At 40.3% G+C, this 25109-nt stretch overlaps 2 protein-coding genes and 1 pseudogene across 6 annotated transcripts; 1 reads left to right on the top strand and 2 right to left on the bottom strand.

The window, feature by feature from the left end:
• Positions 1–233: 233 nt before the first annotated feature.
• Positions 234–19705, top strand: NUP42 (nucleoporin 42). 2 transcript variants are annotated; one of them, XM_009002285.4, is made up of 7 exons: positions 234–456; positions 3536–3629; positions 5616–5710; positions 12069–12145; positions 12910–12996; positions 16962–17046; positions 17612–19705. In XM_009002285.4, the coding sequence occupies exons 1-7, from the start codon at positions 336–338 to the stop codon at positions 18187–18189; spliced, it is 1137 nt and encodes a 378-aa protein (XP_009000533.1). In that variant the 5' UTR covers positions 234–335; the 3' UTR covers positions 18190–19705. The 2 variants fall into 2 exon arrangements, with proteins under 2 accessions (XP_009000533.1, XP_002751544.1); XM_002751498.7 differs by having other exon boundaries at positions 3401–3629.
• On the bottom strand, positions 13316–14253 carry LOC144578351 (small ribosomal subunit protein eS1 pseudogene; annotated as a pseudogene).
• A 2636-nt stretch (positions 19706–22341) lies between the features above and the next one.
• On the bottom strand, positions 22342–24902 carry LOC144578352 (ATP synthase F(1) complex subunit epsilon, mitochondrial-like). 4 transcript variants are annotated; one of them, XM_078342568.1, is made up of 3 exons: positions 24559–24793; positions 23515–23630; positions 22342–22675 (listed from the first exon to the last, which is right to left on the bottom strand). In XM_078342568.1, exon 3 carries the CDS (start codon positions 22672–22674, stop codon positions 22519–22521), a length of 156 nt encoding a protein of 51 aa, XP_078198694.1. In that variant the 5' UTR covers position 22675; positions 23515–23630; positions 24559–24793; the 3' UTR covers positions 22342–22518. The 4 variants fall into 4 exon arrangements, with proteins under 4 accessions (XP_078198694.1, XP_078198693.1, XP_078198692.1 ...); XM_078342567.1 differs by having other exon boundaries at positions 24530–24761; XM_078342566.1 differs by lacking the exon at positions 23515–23630 and having other exon boundaries at positions 24530–24902.
• Between the last annotated feature and the right edge of the window lie 207 nt (positions 24903–25109).

The raw sequence follows: 25109 nt of genomic DNA, 5'->3' as shown, positions 1-25109 counted from the left end.
AACCTCAAACCTTCCTGTAGTCCGAGGCCCTGCACTGGGGTCAAACGCGCCTCCCGTTCTTCGCCCTAACCATTCAAGTATCCCGCCTTCCCAGGACACCCTCAAAGCGACAGAGCGGTCGCTCTTCTCAAGTTCAATTGGCTCAGATCCTATTGGCTCAAGTTCACACCTCTCATGGCACCGGGCGAGACAGGAAGAAAAAAAGCCTTCCCCAGGCGCGAGAAGATGACGTCACAGTAGCTCGGCCGGGCGCCGCGGACGCCTGGGGTTTTCTGCCTACTGACTGGCGTTGACCGGTGCCGACCGAAGACTCCTCCGTCAGCGACGCCATCGAAATGGCCATTTGTCAATTCTTCCTTCAAGGCCGGTGCCGCTTTGGAGATCGGTGCTGGAACGAACATCCAGGTGCCAGGGGTGCAGGAGGAGGACGGCAACCACCGCAGCAGCAGCTTTCAGGTGACTCTCCTCCGACTCCTCCGCGGTAGCCAAGCCAGGATGGGCCCGCTGGCGGGGACCAGGCGACCCGCGTGTGTCCCGGTGCTGGTGACCCCAACGTGCCCGCGTCGCAGCCTTGCCGGCCCCATTCAGCGGGCCCTGCACGATGTTTGTAAACCGAGGGTTTTATCTGCTTATTATTATTATTATTTGAAACGCAGTTTCGCTGTTGTTACCCAGACTGGAGTGCAATGGCACGATCTCGGCTCACCGCAACCTCCGACTCCTGGGTTCAAGCAATTCTCCTGCCTCAGCCTCCCGAGTAGCTGGGACTACAGGCGCGCACCACCTTGCCCAGCTAATTTTTGTATTTTTAGTAGAGACGGGGTTTCACCTTGTTGACCAGGATGGTCTCGATCTCTTGACCTCGTGATCCACCCGCCTCAGCCTCCCAAAGTGCTGGGATTATAGGCGTGAGCCACCGCGCCCGGCTATGTGATCGGTTTTTATTGAGCTTCTGAGAACTGGGGTTTGGGCCTGGATGCTTGTGTACGAAACAGTGAGTTTTTAAATCGGAAGCACCTATCGAAATTACTTTGTAGGTGAATGACCGTCATTGAATATAATTTTTACTAAGTTGTTTTTTCGATGGTGAGGCTAGCAGCTTGGGTCAGAATCAGGACTTCTCATTTTAGAGAAGTTGTGGCCTTCTTTGAAGATTTGATAAAACCTATAGAGGCATACCGCAGAAAAATTCACCTGCTCATAAATTTGGGGTGAAATTGGGAAGGTGGGACGCCCAGTTAAGAATTCTCCTGGTTGCCGGGCGCGGTGGCTCAAGCCTGTAATCCCTGCACTTTGGGAGGCCTAGGCGGGTGGATCACGAGGTAAAGAGATCGAGACCATCTTGGTCAACATGGTGAAACCCCGTCTCTACTAAAAATACAAAAAATTAGCTGGGCATGGTGGCGCGTGCCTGTAATCCCAGCTACTCAGGAGGCTGAGGCAGGAGAATTGCCTGAACCCAGGAGGCGGAGGTTGCGGTGAGCCAAGATTGTGCCATTGCACTCCAGCCTGGGTAACAAGAGCGAAACTCGGTCTCAAAAAAAAAAAAAAAAAAGAACTCTCCGGGTTACGTAGAAAGGGGAGATGGGGGCCACGTCGAATCTACTCCCTGGGCCTAGATCATTGTCAGAACTTTTTGTCTTAAAGGAGAGTTCAGACATGAAACCTTAGAACAACACAAGATTTTAAAGACCGAGTTAATAATTTGGTGCTGTCTCCCTTCCTTCCCCTCCTTTAGGGCTATTCATCTGACCTTTATTTTTTTTATTTTGAGACGGAGTTTCGCTCTGGCTCCTAGGCTGGAGTGCAGTGGTGGGATTTCAACTCACTGCAAACTTTGCCTCCCTAGCTCAAGCGATTTTCCTGCCTCAGTCTCCCAAGTAGCTGAGATTACAGGTGCCCACCAACATGCCCTTTAGAATAAGATACTATTAACTCCTACTTGAGGGATCTAGTGTAGCAATCTCTTTTCTTTGTCGATTTATTAAGGTAGTTAGAGTTGCAGGATGAACTTTCACATGTGGGCATATATGTCATTCCAACTTTTAATATATTTCATGCTGTATCACCTAATTCAGTTAGAAACAAGATGAGTTACCTTACTCTTGACACTAACTAGGAAGTGATAAGTAAATGAGATTACTAAAGTGGTTAAGTGTGTGTGTGTGTGTGTGTGTGTGTAAAGGAGAAAATCTTTTTAGCTCATTTTTATATTTATGAAATATTGGAAAGCTACTCATAGAGGAACTACATCCATTTTGTTCACATGTGAATACCTGGTATAATCTCCCTATGAAAATAGCTGTGTAGGTGGTTGCCCAAAGAAAAGACTGAATCAAATAAACTTAGGCATCTATCCAAAAACGGGGTAGAAGCTAATCTTTCATGTTCAAAAAACTTTCATTCAGTGTCTATTTTTCAGCCTTTACTACAATACAAGGCCTGGTAGGGGAGCAAAGAATGATGAAAACACAAGTTCTTATCCTGAAGGAGTTTATGATTTATGATGCATGCCCTCTATCAACTTCACTATCTGCAGTTGTTTAATAAGTTTATGTTAGCTGAATATAGTAATATCATTATTTTTCTATATTTCGCTATATTATTTTCTTCTCAATCTCAAACAAAAATGCAGTTGACCACTATGTGATTTGTTGATATTACAACCTAACTATGTAAATCAAAAATGAAGAGATTGTCATTTAAAATGAGTGGAAATGTAATGCTTGTTAAATCTTTCTATAATGTCTAGTCATACTAAGACACAATTAGGATTTTTTTTTTTTTTTTTTTTGAGACCAAGTTTCACTGTTGTTACCCAGACTGGAGTGCAATGGCACGATCTCGGCTCACCGCAGCCTCCTCCTTCTGGGTTCAAGCAATTCTCCTGCCTCAGCCTCCCGAGTATCTGGGACTACAGGTACACACCACCATGCCCAGCTAATTTTTGTATTTTTAGTAGAGACAGGTTTTCACCTTGTTGACCCAGATGGTCTCGATCTCTTGACCTCGTGATCCACCGCACCCAGCCCACAATTAGGATTTTTGAGATTTAAAAGAACAATTGCTGGGCACAGTAGCTCACACTTGTAATCCCAGCACTTTGGGAGGCTGAGGCGGGTGAATTGCTTGAACCCAGGAGTTAGAGACCAGCCTGGGCAATATGGCAAGATCCCATCTCTACAAAAAGTACAAAAATTAGCCAGGTGTGGTGGTTTGCACCTGTGGCCCCAGCTGCTCAGGAGGCTGAGGTGGAAGGATTGATTGAGCCTGGGAGATTGAGGTTACAGTGAGCCAAGATCATGCCACTGTACTCCACCCTGGGTAACAGAGTGAGATCCTATCTCACTTAAAAAGAAAAGTTGCTAGTAAAATTATTTTGTTTTATTGTTTATTTCAGGTAATAACAGACGTGGATGGAATACCACTAGCCAAAGATACGCTAATGTCATCCAGCCATCCAGTTTTTCCAAATCCACACCATGGGGGGGCAGCAGAGATCAAGAAAAGCCATCTTTTGGTTCTTTTGATTTAGGAGCTTCAACTAACAGGAACAAGGGCTTTGGATTGTCTGAGAACCCGTTTGCTTCACTTAGTCCTGAGGAGCAGAAAGACGAAAAGAAACTTCTGTAAGTGAAAGCTTTCAGGAAAATTAATGTCCATTTGCTTATGCTTTTTTCAAAAGCACCTACAATCTTTGGTTTTTGTTTTCTCTTTTTTTTTTTTTTTGTAACATCTTTTCACAATACAGAATTTTCTTTTTTAAAAAAATGCATTATTTTAAAATCAGAGTGGGCCAGGTGCGGTGGCTCAAGCCTGTAATCCCAGCACTTTGGGAGGCCGAGGCGGGTGGATCACGAGGTCAAGAGATCGAGACCATCCTGGTCAACAAGGTGAAACTCCATCTCTACTAAAAATACAGAAATTAGCTGGGTATGGTGGTGCATGCCTGTCTAGTCCCAGCTACTCGGGAGGCTGAGGCAGGAGAATTGCTTGAATCCAGGAGGCAGAGGCTGCAGTGAGCCAAGATCGCCCCATTGCATTCCAGTCTGGGTAACAAGAGCGAAACTCCATCTCAAAAAAAAAAAAAATCAAAGTAAGCAAAAAGAAGAAAAACCACCTACCATCCTATCACTCATAGATAGCCACTGTTTTGCTTTGTATTATCCTAGACTTTATTTCACTTAAATATATATCATCTTTCTATAATAGTAGAGTGCATTCTTAGGGGTAATTACACCTTTTCCACTTTCTGTTGGTAGCACTATATTGTAATATCTTCCTAAGATTAGTCCTGCTTAAGTTCATTCTAACTTACAAGTCCTTTACAAAGTATGATGTAATTTAGAACAATTTGTGAACTTGGAAGTCACTTATATACCATCTCTTTCTTTTTTTTTTTTAAATGGAGTCTTGCTCTGTTGCCCAGGCTAGAGAGCATTGGTGCAATCTCAGCTCACTGCAACCTCTGCCTTCCAGGCTCAAGCCATTCTCCTGCCTTAGCCTCCTGAGTAGCTGGGATTACAGATGCCTACCACTAAGTCAGCTAATTTTTTGTGTTTTTATTAGAGATGGGGTTTCACCATGTTGGCCAGGCTGGTCTTGTGATCTGCCAACCTCAGCCTTCCAAAGTGCTAGGATTATAGGCACGAGCCACCATACCCAGCTGTGTATCTTGTTTCTTTCTAAAACTTTTACTTAGATTATCCTATTCAAATCAATCTCATTTGATTTCCTACATTTACTGTGGAGTAGATACATGACATTTCTTGAGAATATTTATGGTAAAATTCATGACTTGTATCAAAACTGCCTGGTTATCTGTAATGTTTCCTCAACTCATGGTGCCCAGGATGGAATTTAAATGTAATTGGTTAGTCTTTTACTTTTCCTAATTAAATCAGAACTAGTGGTAGACATTTAGAGCCAAGTACTATATACAACCAATTTTTTTAAGTAAATGAACAAACAAAACACTCCTTTCTGTATTTGTTGCAATCCTAAATTTAATACCGTTTTCTCTGTGATAATTCTCCTTTTATTGACACAGTCTGACTAGGGGGAAACTTGAATTTAGAGCCGAATCTACCTATGGCTTTACCACAGATTCATTGTATGGATGTGGGTCTGTTTCTCCTGTTGCAAAATGTGAGAATTAGATAAAATGATCTTTGAAGTCCTATAACCCACTTTTAAAATATTATGATTCTGTATCATGTAAGTGCTACTTTGTTCTCAGTTAAATGATTATTGATGTTTGTGATAATTAACACAGAAAGATTAAAGTTAGTATTTTAGATTTTAATTCCTAAAAGAAGTATGGTATTTATGATTGTTTTTAAGGTAAGTATAGTGGTTAATGGTTCAGCGTATTGGAAAACCAAACTCATTAACTTCTCTGACATTATAATACTATGTATAACCGTAAAATATATTTCACACTTCTACAAACTTGTGTTTTAAAGAGCACTCTTCAGAAAACATAATGGAAAAGATTTTGAACTATGTATGTACCAGAATTTAAAATTTCAGTTGTTGAAAATCATTGACAATAAATTTTACCAAGCAGCTAAGAAGATCCTTTACTTTTTATTGTTTTTTTGTCTTTTTTGCAGGGAAGGAATTGTAAAAGATATGGAGGTTTGGGAATCATCAGGACAGTGGATATTTTCTGTTTATTCACCAGTGAAAAAGAAACCTAATATTTCAGGTAACTGAAAAATTGTGCATTTTTAAAATATGTTCTAAAACTATTATTTTCTAAAACCAAAAGAATGACAAATAAATTAACTACCAACTAGGAGACTTTGGACATTGTTTAAAGTATTTGAGTATTCTAGCCAAACTTCATAATTTAGAGATTAAGGTTGGAGAACACAGTCTTTTAAGACATGTAGTTCTTGTGAGAAAACATTTAAATAAAGCCGAGGAAGGGGTTCTGCATTCTTGTTTCCTTGTGTGTCCAACTTTGGAACCTCTTAGCTTCCTGTAGTGAATAGAAGAGTCACACACTGCCTGTCATCAAGGCCTTGGCTGCCTGATTCCGTTCTTTCTTCCCTATCTTTCTAAGAATAGTTATTTTTCATGAAGTGTGTTGAGACCCGTTCTGGAGATAATGTTTAATGTGAGGAGGCTTTGCTGGGCTACAGGGATAGCATTTCTTTTTCTTTTCCTTTTTTTTTTTTTTGAGACAGAGTTTTACTCTGTCGCCCAGGCTGGAGTGCAATGATGTGATCTCGGCTCACTGCAACTTCCACCTCCCAGGTTCAAGCGATTCCCCTGCCTCAGCCTCCCGAGTAGCTGGGATTACAGGAGTCCACCACCATGCCTGGCTAATTTTTGTATTTTTAGTAAAGATGGAGTTTTGCTATGTTGGCCAGGCTGGTCTTGAACTTCTGACCGCAGGTGATCGCCCACCTAGGCCTCCCAAAGAGCTATGATTACAGGCGTGCGCCACCACACCTGGCCTGGCATAGCATTTGCTTTAGAATACCACTATTTGTATATATTTATTTTTTTAATTTTATTTTATTTTTGAGACAGAGTCTCACTTTGTTGCCCAGAATGGAGTGCAGTGGCATGATTTCGGCTCAGTGCAGCCTCCACCTCCCAGGTTCAAGCAATTCTCCTGCCTCAGCCTCCTGAGTAGCTGGGATTACAGGCACACGCCACCATGCCCAGCAGATTTCGTTGTATTTTCAGTGGAGACAGGGTTTCACCATGTTGGCCAGGATGGTCTCGATCTCTTGACCTTGTGATCTGCCCACCTTGGCTTCTCAAAGTGCTAGGATTACAGGCATGAGCCACCACACCAGGCAGGCGTTTTTTTTTTTTTTGGTCCATAGTCCCTAAGTCCTTTTTGGGCTGAAATCTAGACTGCCAAGCCCACTGTGGTATTCCTGGGCCTCCACCCTTTTGAGGAAACAGTGAGTACCTTGTAGCTGGGAGCACTTGGAATCAATATCACAGAACCTTGGGATCTTTCCTCTATCTCAGTTCTAGTTGCTCATTTTCTGTGAGCATTTGCATTACAGCATTTCTTAGTTATTTATCACTTGTCCATTTAACAAATATTTACTGAATTTCTTTTGTGCTGCATGCTAGGAATATAGTGATGAGCAAGACAGACAAGATCCCTTCCTTATGGATCTTACGTTCTTGAGGGAGGAAGACAATAGATGCAAATAAATTAAGATAATTTCAGATGGTATTTTCTATAAAGAAACAACAAAGTATTGATCCCTCAATCAGCTTAAATATTAGTACTTGAGAAATAATCTATTCCAATTTGAATTTAATGCCTCTTGCCCGAAAGCAGTGGTTCTCAAAATGTAGATTCCTGAATACAGTTGCCAGATGAAATATGGGACATCCAGTTAAATTTTAAATTTCAGATAAACAGTATTTTTAATATATGCACATCCCATGTAATATTTGGGACACATTTATACTAAAAAAGTATTTGTTGTATATCTGAAATTCAAATTTAACGGGGCCTTCTGTATTTTTATTTGTTAAATCTGGCAACTTTATCCCTGATAACCTTTTAGAAGTTGCATAAGTTCAAAAATATTTCATAATAATACTAAGTGATTAATTGCCATTTTCACTGTGTTGACCTTTGCATTGTTGGTACAAAAGCATTGATGAGTAGAACTTCTTGTATTTTAGTATGAATCAAGGCAGAGACAATAAATTACTAGTAGACTATAGTCACAATAAAAAACATTTTTAATGCCATTTGAACATTTAAGAAGTTCCTTTATGAAGAGATAAAATTTATTAATTTTGTTAACACTTGACCCTGAGTACACACCTTTTTAATATTCTATGTGACAAAATGGGAAGCACACACCAAGTGTGTCTGCCCCATGCCCAAGTGTGATGGTTATCTTACATGATTGTTCGAGTTGTGACTGAGTTAGCCACTTTTTTAAAAAACAGTATTGATTTGAAAGGAATTAGAGCTATGGTTATTTGGAAGCAAACAGTTGCTAGTGTTTATTGCCAAAGACAAAATTAAAACTTTCAAGCAAAAGTTGGAATTTTTGAAAACTTTTTGTCATCCTAAGCATGATGGCTTCTCAGTACTTAAACTCTCTTCTGATGAAACGAATGGCAACATTCACAAATGTGAGGGCCACATGCAACAGCTCATACCTGTCATCCCAGTGCTTTGGGAGACTGAGGTGGAGGGATGACTTCAAGCCAGGAATTCAAGACCAGCCTGGACAACATAGCAAGACCCTGTCTCTACAAAAAAGACAAAAATTAGCCTGCGCATGATGGCATATGCCTAGAGTCTTAGCTACTTGGGATGCTGAGAAGGGAGGATCACTTGAGTTTAAGAGTTCAAAGTTATGGTGAGCTATGATGGCACCACCACACTCCAACCTGGATGACAGAGCGAGACTCTGTCTCTATACATTTTTTGGTGTTGTATATTAACATGCTAATGTTTGGAAGTTCTGCATAACTCAGTGAACTGAATCTCTCAAATGACTTGTGATATTTCAAAATTATGCATGGCTGAAAGTCTATTCTACATGCATGATAAACCAGCAGATTTTAATATAGCACAAAAAGTTCATTAGTATGGCTTGAGTCTATGTTATAGTTAACCTTTAAGAAACTACCACTTGTCAAATTTTGGTGTAGTATCAAAGAAAAACATCTGCAGTTATTTGAAAAAGCCATTTAAGTCTTCCTTTTCCAATACATGTGTATGTGAGTACCCATTTTCTTTATATACTTCAGTCAGAACAACGTATTTCAACAGAATGAATGCAGAGGCATATATAAGAATCCAGTAGTCTTCTATTAAGCTAAACGTTAAGATATGTATAAACATAAAGCATGGCTATTCATCTTACTAAACTTTTATTTTTTGTTTTGGGAAATAGCTTTTTTATTTATGTAGATAGATAATTGGTTTCTTATTTTTAAATGAATTAATACTAAGTTTCTCAGTTTTCATTTCAAATGTGGTAATTATCAATGTAAGTAACCCATGTAAACATTCTTCAGGGTCCTTAATGATTTTGAAGAATGTAAAGGAGTCCTGAGACCAAAAAGTTTGAGTACTTCTGTCCTTAGGCATCCATTGTACGTAATAAATTAACTTTTTTATGCAGCCATAGAATGATACTACTTTTGCCTCATTTTGCAAGACTTGAGAAAATTGACACCCAAATTATTGTCTGTGTTCTGTGGTTCAGACGAAGAACTTTGGTTGAGCCTGGCTGTAAGGAATAGGAGGCAATTAGGGGGACAATGTTTCTTTAGATAGAGTGGCTATCTATTCCTGGGAGGCAGTATTGGAGCTGAGTCCTGAATACAGAGAGGGTGTCAGTTATGGGAAGATTTGGGGGAAACATTCCTGGCAATAGGACTAGCTATTGCAAAGGCCCTGAGGTAAGAACAAGGTTGTCAGTGTTTACAGACTAGTGGGGCCTGAATCACCGGAGGAGAGTAAACAAGGGAAAGTAATATGATAATAAGGCCGGAGAGATAGCCAGGGGCCAGATCATGTTGGGCCTAATTGCACTGGGCAGGCAGCCATGAAGAACTTTAAGCAGGAGAGGGACGTGATCTGATTAGAAAAAGCTAATTCAGCATGCTGTGTGAGGGGGGAGAAAAGGTTGTTGGGAGCAGAGGCGAAGTTGAGGCAGGGAGACAAGTTAGAAGACATTGCTCCTCATGACTAGGTTAGAGTTCATAGCAGTGAATACAGAATTGGTCATATTTGGGTTCTCTGTTGGTGCTTGAACTGGCAGGATGCTGATTAATTAGATATAGGGAAAGAGAAATCCAAGATGATTCCTAGGGTATTTTGGCCTTGAGTAGTCAGTAAAGATGGGAAAGACAAGTCACTAGAAGGAAACCAGGGTTCTGCTTTGAAGACTTAGTCTTTCCTTTATTCCAAAGCAGGCATCCTTGGAGTTAATTGTCTGTGTTCTGTGGTTTATTCCTTGTAACTGGGTTACAAGGAATTCTTTTAGAAAACATCTTGAACATTTTTTTCCTTTCTTAGTAAGTTTGCCCAATTACAAAAGTTACAGCTTTTAGGCCCGATGTGATAGCTCATGCCTGTAATCCTATCACTTTGGGAGGCCAAGGCAAGTGGATCACTTGAGCCCAAGAGTTTGAGACCAGCCTGGGCAACATGGCAAAACCCCATCTCTACCAGGGTGTGGTGGCACATTCCTATAGTCCCAGCTACTTAGGAGGCTGAGATGGGAGGATCACCTGAGCCTAGGAAGTCAAGGTGGCAGTGAGCCACTGCACTCCAGCCTGAGTGACAGGAATGAGACCCTGTTTAAAAAAAAAAAAGTTACAGCTTTTGCTATAGAAAGCTTGGAAAGTACAAAAATATGTAAATAAAATTAAAATAACTTGATATCACAGAGATAACTACTACATTTTAGTCTATTTGTTTCAAAATATACACACACAAGCATATTTCTTATTTATGTATACAATTGACCCTTGAACAACATAGAGTTTAGGGGCACTGATCCTCTGTGCAGTCAAAAATCTGCATATAAGCTTTGACTCCCCAACAACTGGACTACTAATAACCCACTGTAAGAGAAAAGAAAGTGTAACAAAGAAAATCATAAGGGAAAGAAAATATGTTTACCATTCATATAGTGGAAGTGGATCATCATGAAAGTCTTCATTCTCATTGTCTTTATATTGAGTAGACGGAGAGGTGGGTTTGGTCTTGCTGACTCAGCAGTGGCAGAGGCAGAAGAAAATCCATGTATAAGTGACAAGTGGCCCTGTACAGCTGTGTGTACAGTTGACCCTTGAATGGAACTGCAAGGGTCCACTTGTACAGGGATGTAAAAGTTGTTCATATGTGTATATCTATATATATGTATACCTATACACATATACATATACATATATATAATTAGGATCATAATCTAGTTGTTTTCATTTTTGAGACAGAGTTTCACTCTTGTTGCCTGGCGGGAGTGCAGTGGTGCAATCTTGGCTCACTGCAACCTCCACCTCCCGGGTTCAAGTGATTCTCCTGCCTTAGCCTCCAAAGTGACTGATATTATAGGCATCTGCCACCACGCCCGGCTAATTTTTGTATTTTTAGTAGAGACAGGGTTTTGCCATGTTGGCCAGGCTGGTCTTGAACTCCTGGCCTCAGGAGATCCACCCACCTCAGCCTCCCAAAGTACTGGGATTACAGGTATGGGCACCCAGCCCATAATCTAGTTTTATATTCTAATTTTTGCTTTCAGTTTGTCATAGTACTAAAAATACTAGAATGAGCATCCTTATACATAGCAACCTTTGTTTACATATGTAACTATTTCCCAAGGTTAAATCCTAGAAATTGTATTATAAGTCACAGGATGTAAATGTTCTTCAGGCTTGTGATGCTTATTAACAATTATCCCTCCCAGAAAACTTGTACCATTTTAATTCCCTTAACAGTAATTTAGGAAATGATACATTTCACCATATTTGGAACAACAGTAAATATCAGCTTTTAAAATTTCTGCCAGTCTGATAAGTAAAGCATTTTATCTCTATTTTAAGTTGCATCTAACTTTATTAAATTTATTTACTATTTGATTTTTTTGTGAATTGCCTGTTCATTATCTTTGCCCAAATTCATTTACTTTTCTCCTTTATTTGTAAGAGCTATTTATACATTAGGGCATTAGTTCTTCTCTTATCATATATGTTAAAATTATAATTTTCCTAGTGTACCATTTGCCTTGTAATTTTGCTTAGTTTTTGGCAGAATTTTTTAAATAAAAGTTTGAATATAAATGTAGTCAAATCTATCTCTTTGTTGTTCATTCCACTCCACTTATCTTTAGAAAATTATTCCCCATTTAAAGATCAAAATAACCAACTATATTTTACTATAATTTTATACTTTATTAAACATTCAAGAGTGCAGGCTTTAGGTTTCTTTCTTGTGATTATGAAAATTTTCTAATAGTCAACATTAGGTATTTTCTTGTTTAGCACCTCTAGCTGTACTATCAGGATTATTGGCATTTATTTTAAAGATTCCAATTGATTCCTCACTTCAGGTTTTACAGACATTTCACCAGAGGAATTGAGGCTTGAATACCATAACTTCTTAACCAGCAATAACTTACAGAGTTATGTAAGTTTGTTTCCTCTTCACCTACCGAAATAACAGATGGGCTGTTCATTACTGCTTTCTTTATCGTGGCTTGTGTTTCGGCAAAACTGATGAAGTCTATGATCTTTTTTCAGGAGAAGGCTATTTTTCTTTTCTATATTATTTTCATTAAAGTTGGTTGGTTATTAAAATGGTAATATATTTTTACTGTAATAATTAGGAATATTACTATTTTTATTATAAATTACCCAACAGTCAGTCCCAGAAATCAAACCCTTTTATCATCTGACAGACATCTATTGAACATATGTTAGGTGCAGATCCAATGATAAATGCTAGAAAAACAAAGTTAAATAAGATACAGTCTGTAATACAGTTAACATCCTCATATATCAAATATCAAAAAAAAAAATTATTGACTAGAATAAGTTGGGTACCTGAAGTTTAAATAGTTTAAATAGTATGTTTTTCTGTTTCTACAGTCATGATTATACATTTCAACTAGTACATGTGTTCACCTCCCATCCAAATACAACTAACTGCGTGTTGCCAGGTACTTGTGATATTAACCAGGTGATACAAGGAGTTGAACAGGGAGAGGGAACTGGAGCTGGAATATCTTTGACAAATAGGCCAAGTCAATGCATATTTTGCAAGTTATGAGCCATAAAATTGTTACATAAACCTTTTGTGATTTTGGCAAATAAATCCATGAAGTTTTTATTGAAGAAACTAACCTTAAACATACAATATTGAACTGTTATTTTTTTGTCTTCCCTTTTCAGCTAAATTCTGTTCAACATTTAATAAATCAATGGAGGAACAGGGTAAATGAACTGAAAAGTCTAAATATATCAACTAAAGTAGCTTTGGTGAGTATGGGAGAGTTTTTTGGAGGGAAGTGTCTTACCTATTGCTTTTTTGCAGAGTATATTTTACCTTAGATTTGGAAAGTAAAACAAAAATTTTTCATCAAGAATTATGATATACACATTCTCATAATAGCATCACAAGAGTCAGGGTCTTGAAATAGTTTTCTCTGTGTTCCTTGGTCAGAAAAGCAGAAATAATTATGCTTTTTTTTTCCCCCCCACAAATAGGACTTTTTTTTATTTTATTTTATTTTATTTTTAAAAATAAAGATGGGCTTTCACCATGATAACCAGGCTGGTTCTGAACTCCTGACCTCAGGTGATCCACCCACCTCAGCCTCCCAAAGTGCTAGGATTACAGGCGTGAGCCACCACGCCCGGCCACAAATAAGACATTTTATTTGCCACACATTTTATTTGCCAATATTATAAGTCTGAACTTTAAACAGATTCTTGGACTGGTGGTTCATATCCATCAGCTCATTCAACTTTAGCACCTGTCTCATCCCCAGTGGCTTTTCCAGAACTACTGCCTTCACCATGAAGCTCCATGAGTTTTCCAAATTCAAACTTGGGCTTCTTCAGCATTTTTACTTTTCTAACAAAGACATCATGGAGAGGATAAATAGATTGGCAAGGCTTTTCTATGTCTTTCCCAATGCTGTCTGGAATCAATTTATTGACCACTTCTTTCAAGTCATTTGTCTGCACCTCTCGGGTCATGATTTCTATCATCTTCTTCCGGATTTGGCGGACCTGTTGGTGCTGAGCATAAGAGGTCTTCCGTATCTGATTGTTGGGTTTGTTAGTAAAACCAACACAGAACAGACGAAGCAAGTAACCATCGGTAGTCTTGACATCAACATGAGCTTCAATCATTGTCTGCCATTTTTGACCATGGAACACATTTTGTCACTGGTAAGATCCATGCCATGGAAGTTAGTCAGGCAGTTTTTGCCCTGAACATCTTCAGTAACCAGCTTGAATTTCCTAAATGCAACTTCATCATTCTGCAAATCAGCAAGACTAACTTCAAACACTCGACCCTTGAGGCCATCAGATGCAATTTTGGTTCCTTGGGTCCTGGTGACTAGCATCTTTCCAATATTTCTTATATTGAACATAGCGGGTGCTTTCACATCATACCAATCTTTCTTAGAAAATGGATCAACCACTTCTTGGCTCCCTTTTTGCCGCCTTTCGTAAGGCGCTTGTTCTTGCCAACCGCCATGGTGCTGCTCAGAGAGCCAAAAGGGCAATTATGCTTTTTAAAAGCTTTTTAGGGTCAAGTTTTTAACTTTGGTAGTGCTGGTTTTGAAAATGGCAAAATATTACATGAATTTAAGTATTTAATGTTATCTGTATGTAAAAAGAAATTAAACAATTATATGAATGCACATTCAAAATATAATGTATAATTTTGTGACTGAAGAACACAGTATATTCCTTGTCTTAAACAGAAATGCCAGCCAGGCGTGGTGGCTCATGCCTGTAATTCCAGTACTTTGGGAGGCCAAGGTAGGCAGATCACCTGAGGTCAGGAGTTCGAGACCAACCTGACCAACATGGAGAAACCCCATCTCTACTAAAAATACAAAATTAGCTGGGTGTGGTGGCACATGCCTGTAATCTCAGCTAAATCAGGAGGCTGAGGCAGGAGAATCCCTTGAACCCGGGAGGCAGAGGTTGCAGTGATCCGAGATGGTGCCATTGCACTCTAGCCTGGGCAACAAGAGTGAAACTCTGTCCCAAAAACAACAACAATGACCAAAAATGCCTTTGGAAGATGTCTACCACCTGTCTCCAAAGATCTATGGTCCTGACTGTAGCAAGTTTATTTATCTTTGAAAATAAAGTTATGAGGTTTCTACACCCATTAAAAAGTTCTTAAAAACTTTATTTTAAAACAAGATGTTCACATTTATAATTTTAATATTTCCAGTTTCTCAGGTGGTTTGTTTCTACTCTGTATAAAGGATATGCGAGTATTATCTGCCTAAAGTTAGTGGACATTTGACAGTCCCAACACCTTACCCCTTTCTTAAATATGTGTTTCCTGAATAACTAGACTCTTGTGCAAGCTAATTTTTCACCTTTCAGTTGTTGTAATGCTATTTGAATTTAGTGGGACTTCTTGGAAGTAATCTGTCCTTGTGTGAGAGGTGGCCCACCATCACCAGGGATGAGAGCTTATAGAGAAAGGATAACCAAGTCCATAGAACTGCGGAACTTCCCTTAGGGCTGGAAGGCCCCCAGTCTTTGCTAACTGCCCAGGGCCCCTCCATAAGTCAGGCTCTGGGACAACCCCCCCCATAGCTGACTTAACATGTATCAGTAGTTCATGCCTTCTTTATACTGAATGGTAATCCATTGTATGGATATATTATGATTTGTTTATCAACTGCCTTTAAATGAATATTAAACTGAGGGAGAGAAGCCAAACCAAAAAATAATAATAATAATGTAGACCATGTGATTTCATTTGTGTGAAACTCTGGAAAAGACAAGTCTCATTGGTAGTGATAGAAAGCAGATAGAGTGGTGTCAGGGACCAGGACTAGAAGGCGATACAAAAGAACTTTTAGGGAACGGGAATGTTTTCTGCCTCGATTGTGGTGATTGTGAGTTTGTCAGAACTCACTAAAGTATAGAAATAAAATGGATGCATTTTGTTGTATTAGACTATACCTCAAAAAAGTTGATTTTTTTTTTTTTAGGGGTTCCAAATGAAATAAATCACTTATGGGCCAGGCATGGTGGCTCAAGCCTGTAATCCCAGGACTTAGGGAGGCGGGTGGATCACGAGGTCAAGAGATCGAGACCATCCTGGTCAACACGGTGAAACCCCGTCTCTACTAAAAATACAAAAAAAAAAATTAGCTGGGCATGGTGGCGCATGCCTGTAATCCCAGCTATTCAGGAGGCTGAGGCAAGAGAATTGCCTGAACCCAGGAGGTGGAGGTTGCCGTGAGCCGAGATCGTGCCATTGCACTCCAGCCTGGGTAACCAGAGTGAAACTCCGTCTCAAAAAAAAAAAAAAAGGAAAGAAAGAAATCACTTATATTTGCTTGGGATGATTAAGAAACACTTCTTGGAAGGAAGGAGCAAGTACAAAGTTCCTTGAAAAGAGAATTAAGATTTCTGTAAGCAGAGATGAAAGACATTTCTAGAGCATGGAATAGCAAGAACATAAAGTACTTTCGGGAATGGGAAATGTTTAATGGATTTTAGTTGTAAGCTTTTAATGGTATACTTCTGGATTTACTTAATTTCGAGTATTAGAGTAGACTGGGTATTCTATAAAGGTCCCTTATACCTAATAACTAGATTTCTCGACAAATGCAGATTAACCTTATAGACCTGAAAAAATGTTACTAAAAAATCTTTTTCTGATTATAATATCTGCTCATTGTAGAAATTTAGAAAGTATAAAAAAGCATAGATAAAATTTAAATTACTCATAATTCATCAGCCAGAGATAGTCACTGTTAACTTACCAATGTATTTTTGTGCATATTCATATTATTATTAGTTGTGATTATACTGTTTATTCAGTATTATATCATATCCTTTCAACATCATATTATGGGCATTTTCCATGTTAAACATTTAACTTTGCATTTTTTAATGCACTTTTTTTTTTCTTTTTTCTGAGTCAGAGTGTCACTTTGTCACCCAAGCCCCAGTGATCCTCCTACCTGAAGCTCCCAAGTAGCTGGGACCACTGGCTAATTTTTTGTAGAGATGGGGGGGCTCACTGTGTTGCTGAGGCTGGTTCCAAACTCATAGGCTCAAGCACTCCTCCTGCCTCAGCCTTCCAAAGTGCTAGGATTACAGGTATGAGCCACCACACCCAGCCTTTAATGCACATTTTAAAAAATTGAATTTGGCCATAAAGTTTATAGAAAAGGTACTGGAGCGTTATTCATCAAGCACTTTATTATTTGCACACTTTTTTTTTCCAGCTCTCTGATGTAAAGGATGGAGTAAATCAAGCAGCATCTGCATTTGGATTTGGCAGTAGTCAAGCAGCAACATTTGTGTCACCAGGTAAGTGATAAAGTAATGCAGGACTTCACTGATTTAGAAAAATTAGATTTTATAGGTTTCAAATTACAAGCCTGAATCACCATTTTAAATTTCTTTTGTAAATTCTAGAACCTTCCATCATAGAGCCTCAAAAAGACATTTAGGCTTTAGAAGTACATTTTATGAATGGTTTTTCAGGAGTTTCATAGAAGTACATAGCTGTGAAAGCAGCACCTTTGAGAACTTTCTTGTCACTGCGTATAAGAGCATAGCATTGTCCTCAACTGGCTGCTCTGGTGAGGTAAATAGAAACCAAAGTAAAAGTCCATTCCCCAGTCCCTGAAGTTTCTCCTTGGGTGATGATAGGTCAATCAAGGTGAAAATGGGATTGTTAGCAGGAAAGACAGGAAGCAGAGTTTAGGGGGTTGTTCTAGCCTCTCATTTTTACTTTTCTCATCTCTTCCTTCCAGTAAGCTTCTCAGCACTGAAACGTGACAGAAATAAGAAAAAAAGATGGGGGGAGGAAATAATTGTGACATTTTTCTGACTGTAAGAGATTATTTTTTTCTTTTTCTGTGTTTTGTAGGCTTTCCAGTCAATAATAGCAGCAGTGATAATGCTCAGAACTTTAGTTTTAAAACAAACTCTGGATTTGCCGCTGCCTCATCTGGAAGTCCTGCTGTTTTGGGGAGTTCCCCAGCATTTGGAGCTGTAGCCTCTGCCAGTTCAGCTATCTCTACTTCTGCTCCAGCTTTTGGATTTGGGAAACCTGAAATCACATCTGCTGCATCATTTTCATTCAAAAGCCCTGCAGATTCCAGCTTTGGATCACCTGGATTTTCAGGACTTCCAACTTCCTTGGCAACAGGTCCTGTCAGTGCTTCAGTGCCCCCGGCCTTTGGAGGTGGCAGTTCTGTGGCTGGTTTTGGTAGTCCGGGCTCACATTCTCACACTGCTTTTTCCAAGCCATCCAATGACACTTTTGGAAATAGCAGCATATCTACTTCTTTCTCAGCCCCAGGCAGCATCGTTGCCACAGATAATGTGTTATTCACACCCAGAGATAAACTGACAGTACAAGAACTGGAACAATTTCAATCCAAGAAATTTACTCTGGGAAAAATCCCATTAAAACCCCCACCTCTGGAGCTTCTAAATATTTAAAAGGACAATTTTAAATACAAAAAGAATGATGTTTGAAATTGTTTTTTAGTGATTCATATAAAGGTACATATATGCATACATATATTCATAAGGAATATAAGTTTCCAATAATTACTAGTGATTTTTAATTTTATTTTTTTCTTAAGTCTAAGTATTTAAGTAAAAAGAAAAACTCAGCAAGGGAATTGTTTTGTACTATAATTATGAATGGAACTGAAATATTGTGCACGAATGAAATAGCTTTCTCATGCTATACCACTTTACTATCTCACCATTTAAAGTTTTAAAAAAAATTTTTTGGGGGTCCGGGCGCGGTGGCTCACGCCTGTAATCCCAGCGCTTTGGGAGGCCGAGGCAAGTGGATCATGAGGTCAAGATATCGAGACCATGTCTCTACTAAAAATAAAAAAAAATTATCTGGGCATGGTGGCACGTGCCTGTAATCCCAGGTACTCAGGAGGCTGAGGCAGGAGAATTGCCTGAACCCAGGAGGCGGAGGTTGCAGTGAGCCAAGATTGTGCCATTGCACTCCAGCCTGGGTAACAAGAACAAAATTCCGTCTTAAAAATTTTTTTGGAAGGAGATAATTTCTGGAACTATTTTTTTATTTACTTATTATTATTATTTTTTAAGACGGGGTTTCACCATGTTGGTCAGACTGGTCTTGAACTCCCAACCTCAGGTGATCCGCCTGCCTTGGCCTCGAAAGTGCTTGGATGACAGGTGTGAGCCATTACGCCTGGCCTAATTTCTGGAACTATTAAGGGGAACATGCTCAAATATTTAGCCTACTTTTAGAAGACACATTAATAGCATGACTTAATGTTAAAGATTGTCTCAAAGATAAATCACAGTTTGTAAAGAGTGACAAGCTTTTATGTTTAGAACCTTGGGGGCATTTCCCTCCATAAGTTTGTTTCCTTCTCAACTTTGGCGGTCTCATAGACTGCCATTTGAGTTTTCTTCAACAATCTTAGGCTGCTTTTTATTTTGGCCTCACTTTTATATAATTCTGTTTATTCATCACATTAGTCTGTCATGGTTGAGTTGTAAGAGAAAGAGAAATTGTGATCTCATGTGAATTAATAATGTGTGTAGTGGGGTTAGGATTCACCAGTTTGTTTCTAGATCTTCTCGGGCATGGCCAGGTACGGTAACTCACACCTTTAATCCCAGCACTTTAGAAGTCCAAGGCAGGTGGATCACCTAGAGGTCATGAGTTTGAAACTAGCCTGGTCAATATGGTTAAACTCCATCTCTACTAAAAATACAAAAAATAAGCTGGGCATGGTTTTGGATCTCCCTGTGTCCTCAGATTGAGGGAGTAAGATTTATATCTTATGTATGAATGATCCAAGAAACTAAAGGCCTGTCACAAGTTGAAGCAAGTATGACAGAGTTCTGTGCTTTCTCAGCCCCCAAAAATTACATAGGTAGCACTACCACAGCATTTACTAACATGGGTCTGGCATTTAGCTGATTTTTCTAAGTGAAAATAAAACCTTACATAATAAAAGATGTGCACTCCAAATGATTTTAACATATGCAAAAGATTCAGTCCTCAAAGGACCCACATTCTCCATTACACTTTCTGAAGAGCTGCATGACTCATCTGACAGTTCTGGAACCCCAGTGTTTGGGACAGAATCTATACCAGGGGCATATATGTTTAAAACCATGGTGGTTGTAGAGATGGTAAATAGAGCATAAGTTCCTTTAGAAAGAGCAAGATTAAAACAAAAAGAACATAAATTTCTTCTTTGGTCTCGAGCTCTAAAGACTTTCCAGTATCTGAACTAATACTTGAATCCTAGAATTTTCCTGCTCCAAGGGGATGAGCCGTACACTACCTTTAGACTGGTTACAAGCTCCCTGAGGTCCTGGTTGAACTTCCCAGTGTCCTGGAAGCTCTCAGAGAATGCAAGTTAAAATCCCACTGTTTCCAAGAATCACCTGGGGTATCTGTTAAATAATATAGCCAGATAATATATCCGAAGTATAGGGGCTGCCCATCGGGATGGGCTTGGGAATATGTCAACAGGTATTCCTTGTGATCCTTCAGGCAAGTTTGGGAAACGGGCCTATCCAACTGCATTTAGGCCACTTAGTAACACCTGATTGGGGAGTTTTAATTGTTGAAGTCGGTTTTCTGTGCTTCCATATACACAAAAATGTGGGAATTTAACAGGATCCAAAGTTTATTTATTTAATTTTTTTTTTTTTTTTTTTTTTTTTTAAGACGGAGTTTCGCTCTTGTTGCCCAGGCTGGAGTACAATGGCACAATCTCGGCTCACCGCAACCTCCACCTCCTGGGTTCAAGCAATTCTCCTGCCTCAGCCTCCCGAGTAGCTGGGACTACAGGCGTGCACCACCGTGCCCAGCTGAAAGTCTTTTAAAAGCACAAATAGGCCAGGTGCAGTAGCTCACGCCTGTAATCTCAACACTTTGGGAAGCTGAGGTGGGTGGATTACTTGAGGTCAGGAGTTCGAGACCAGCCTGGCCAACAGGGCAAAACCCCATCTCTATTGAAAAAAAAAAAAAAGCCTGGCACGGTGGCTCACACCTATAATCCCAGCACTTTGGGAGGCCAAAGCGGGTGGATTACGAGGTCAAGAGATTGAGACCATCGTGGTCAACAAGGTGAAACCCCGTCTCTACTAAAAATACAAAAATTAGCTGGGCACGATGGTGCACGCCTGTAGTCCCAGCTACTCGGGAGGCTGAGGCAGGAGAATTGCTTGAACCCAGGAGGCAGAGGTTGCGGTGAGCCGAGATCGTGCCATTGCACTCCAGTCTGGGTAACAACAGCGAAACTCCATCTCAAAAAAAAAAAAAAAGAAAATAGAAAAAGCACAAATAAGCGCTATGCAGAGGCTACTTAAACAATGTGAGAAACTAAAGCAGAGAAGCCCGCAAAGTAGAATCCAGCAGCATGCATACTGGTGTCAAAAGTCAAGAAGACCAGTAACTCCCAGACCTAGGCTACGGGGCAATGAGCCTTCAGAAAATCAGAAACAGTAAATAGTGAGGTGGCAGCGGTTGGGCATAAAGGCAGGTTAAGTGTTCGGATCCTGAGGGAGGGAGTAGACGGGAAAAGGCACCTACAGCAGGAGGATGTGCCGCCATCTTCTGGGTGGTATCTCCTGGTCTTATACCCAGTGAAACTAGGAGAGCTGGACTAAGAGGCATACCCTAAAATAGACAAAAACAGCCTCCCTCACAGCTACTACAATAGCTGTCCCTTTTGCCTAGGGCCTAGAGCAAGTGACAGAATTGCAGATAAGTTATAGCAAATAAACTGATTTAACTCACTTGATTATCTGATCACAGATTAGAAGGGTAACAGCTGAAAGATGACTAGAAGGGGAAAGAAAATGAGCTGATACTAAAAGTTATAAAATTATTTAGCTACATAGTAAATATAATTCAACTTGAAGCATCAAACAATGATTTAATTGTGGTAGATACATACATTGGAATACTAAACAGCCTTTCTAAATGACTTAATAGAGAATAACTTGGAAATGTTTTCATTCTGCAATTAGTGGACAAGAGTTTGCCATAAAAATAACATGTATGGTGTGATCCGATTTGGAGGGAAAGAATACATTCATGGGGGGGAGCGTGAAAGTTAACAAAAGTAGCTCAAATTTTAGTGAGTTTTTGCTATGTGCCAGACAATATTCTAAGCACTCTGTCTCTATTATATTAGCAAATTGTCTCATCACAACCATATAATCTGGGTGCTATTTTAACAATCCTCATATTCTAAAAGAGAAAACCAACCAAGATTTGGAAATGTTAAAGGACCTATCCAAAGTCACCCAACTTGCAAATAGTTGAGTTTTAATTCAAACTCTGAACTTAAGGGGGCCATGCTTTAAACCATCCCACTATACTAGATACTAGATTCTAGATTGTGAGGACACTTTGTCTTTTTTTTTTTTTTTTGGTATTTTCTACAATAGCATTACCTTTAAGATACATGTTTCCCCCATTTTTTCTACTATGATTATAATTTGCAGGTCCCACCCCAAATTTACTGAATCAGTCTGCATTTTAACAGGACCCACCAAATGATGTGTATGCACATGAACATGTGAGAAACTCCTGCATGTGTAAAGGAGATGTACAAAATGTACACAGTATTGTTTATTTTTTTATTTTTTTTTAACAGTGAAGCATACTTCAATTTATTGACATTGTCAATTTATGAACAAGACAGGATTTTTTTCCCCATAAAATAAGATCCTTTTCAATCTGCTGTAACATGTGGCTACACATCTTCACCTTGGAAATACAGCATATCAAGCTTTAGTCAGGGTAGATTATTCCTTCTTTACTTTCACGATTTTTACATTGCTGCCAGCAGTCTTCTCGGCATTTGCTTTGAATTCTGTCTTCAGTGCATCTCTCACTGCTTTTGCACAGATTTGGGAATATCTAATGTAGCTTCGTCCAACCTGTCGCCAGTAGGCCACCATGCTGTCGAGAAAACGGAGCGCATAGGGTCGAATCGCAAAGACGCTGGCAATGTCCCACAGTATTGTTTATATAATAAAACACAGAAACCACCAGAAGTCCATCCACAGGATAATGGATAAACTTTGGCATAATGGAATATAATTGTATGATGACTCAAGTTATATGTATAAACAATCACCAAAAAGGGTAAGGTACACAATAGTATGTATGATATACCATTTAAAGTACAAAAGAGCAAAATAATATTGTAGTAGTATTTATGGATACACAAACATAGGAATAATAGCATGTGGATAATAAGCACTGATATGATTTGGCTGTGTCCCCACCCAAAATCTCTTGAATTATAATAATCCCCATGTGTCAAGGGTGGGTCCAGGTGGAGATAAGTGAATCATGGGGGTGGTTTCCCCCATACTGTTACCATGATAGTGAGTTCTCATAAGATCCGATGGTTTTATAAGGGGCTTCCCGCTTTGCTGGGCTCTCATGCTGGGCTCTCATTCTGTCTCCTGACACCCTCCATGTGAAGAAGGATGTGTTTGTGTCTCCTTCTGCCATAATTGTTAGTTTTCTGAAGCCTCCCCAGCCATGCAAAACTGTGAGCCAATTAAACCTCTTTTCTTTATAAATTACCTAGTCTTGGATATGTCTTTATTAGCAGTGTGATAATGGACTAATATAAGCACCAAATTCAGAATAATGTTTACCTAGGGAAGGAAAAAAGGGAATGGGATCTCAAGGGCACGGACAGGGAGCTTTATTATGTGACAAAAAAAAAAAGCTTAATATGATAAGCATAAAATTTGACAGTGGGAGCTGGGCATGATGGCACAAACCTGTAGTCCCAGCTACTTGGGAGGCTGAGGTGGGATGATCACTTCAGCCTGGGAGGTCAAGGCTGCAGTGAGCCATGATCACACCACTGCACTCCAGCCTGCACGACAGTGAGATGCTGTCTCAAAAAAGAAAAAAAAATTTTTTAATTGACACTGGATGATTAATACATAGTAATACTCTGTTATTTTCTATACTTTCCCACATGCTTGAAATAAGTTTGCAAACTTTTAAATATTTGATTTAGGGGAAATATGCCTTTTTTCCCACACTAAATTGTGTTTGATCAAGTCACTTTAAGATTCCTGCAGTGATCACTGTGACTATGCTGGCTTGCCAAACTGTGTCCAAGCTTGTTGGATTAAATGTGCCATGCTGATGGGGCTTGTCCTTCAAACACTGAAGCACAGGAGTAAAACTACTCAAGAACAACTGACTGTAGTAGAGGTGGAAAATGTAATTTTTGCTATCAGACTAACAAAATATAAAAAGTACACATTTGTGGAGCAAAATAAAAATATATGATTCACTACTTGTGTCTGTGTTTCGCTAATTACACTGGACGAGGAAGATAATCTAGAATCAATATATTAAGTATGATATATTAAGTAGTTACTTGAGGCTCTTTCCTCAACCACACATCATCAACCACCGGGAAAATCCGGTCTTTCTTTTTTCCTTGGTTACCTCCAATGCAAGCAGCATTTAGCCCTGGCAGCATAGAAGCAGAGGAATAGGAATTCTCTCCACTACTGTGGTATCTTTTAACACAGTGGTTGTCAAGCTTTTTTAAAAAATTTATAAACCTATTTGAATCAATCTGTGACTCCTGAGTTCGGACCCCGCAGGGAGCGCAGAGCGACGCAGAGCGCCGCCAGCTACCTAAGGGCCCTCCAGGTCAGCGGCTGAGCTGTGGGGGACTGACCGGGGTGTGGGGAGGGGGTCCCTGGCCGGCGGCTGAGCTATGGAGGGTGTGAGTTGGGGGCCCCGGGCCGGCCGCGCCCTTTGCCCACTGACCAGGTCCAGGCCTTGAAGCCGCGGCTAACCTCTTCCCCACCGGCCCCTCGGTGAGTGATGGCCGCGGCCTTTCCCAGCCTGGACCCCGCTGCCGCCGAGTCTCCCGGACCAAGCCTGCCGGGCCTCGACGAAACCCCGCCGAGCCGCCGGGACGCAGCGCCTCTGGGTGGCGCCCGGAGAGGCGGGCCGGGAAACATGGCGGCCGCCCGAACACCGCTCGGCGGAGACCGCTAGGGTGTGCAGGGCCGGGGAAGGCGGTCTCGCGACGCGGGCAGGATCCGCCGCCTCTTTAGGCCACGGAGCCGCGCAGGTCCGGGCCCCGGGTGACCGCTCTGTTCCCCGTGGGCGAGACCTGCCGAGTCCTGAAGACAATGGACAAACGCCTTAATGGGCCTGGGAGATGAGCCAAGTCCCGAACTACGACGGGTGGAACGGTTAGTGGCCAAACGGCGGTTGGTCTCATTCGACCAGACCTTGCTGTCGGAAGAGAAAAATGGTAGAATGACAGGCCACGTCTGGCCCCTTGGAAATGCCCACCATCCTTTGGGATGATTTACTGGACGTTTATGGAAGGCCTGTG

This window comes from Callithrix jacchus, chromosome 11 (genome assembly GCF_049354715.1).
Source record: "Callithrix jacchus isolate 240 chromosome 11, calJac240_pri, whole genome shotgun sequence".
Taxonomy (NCBI): Eukaryota; Metazoa; Chordata; class Mammalia; order Primates; family Cebidae; genus Callithrix; species Callithrix jacchus.
Note: the sequence above shows the minus strand (reverse complement) of the source record. Positions and strands in the feature narration are given on the sequence as shown.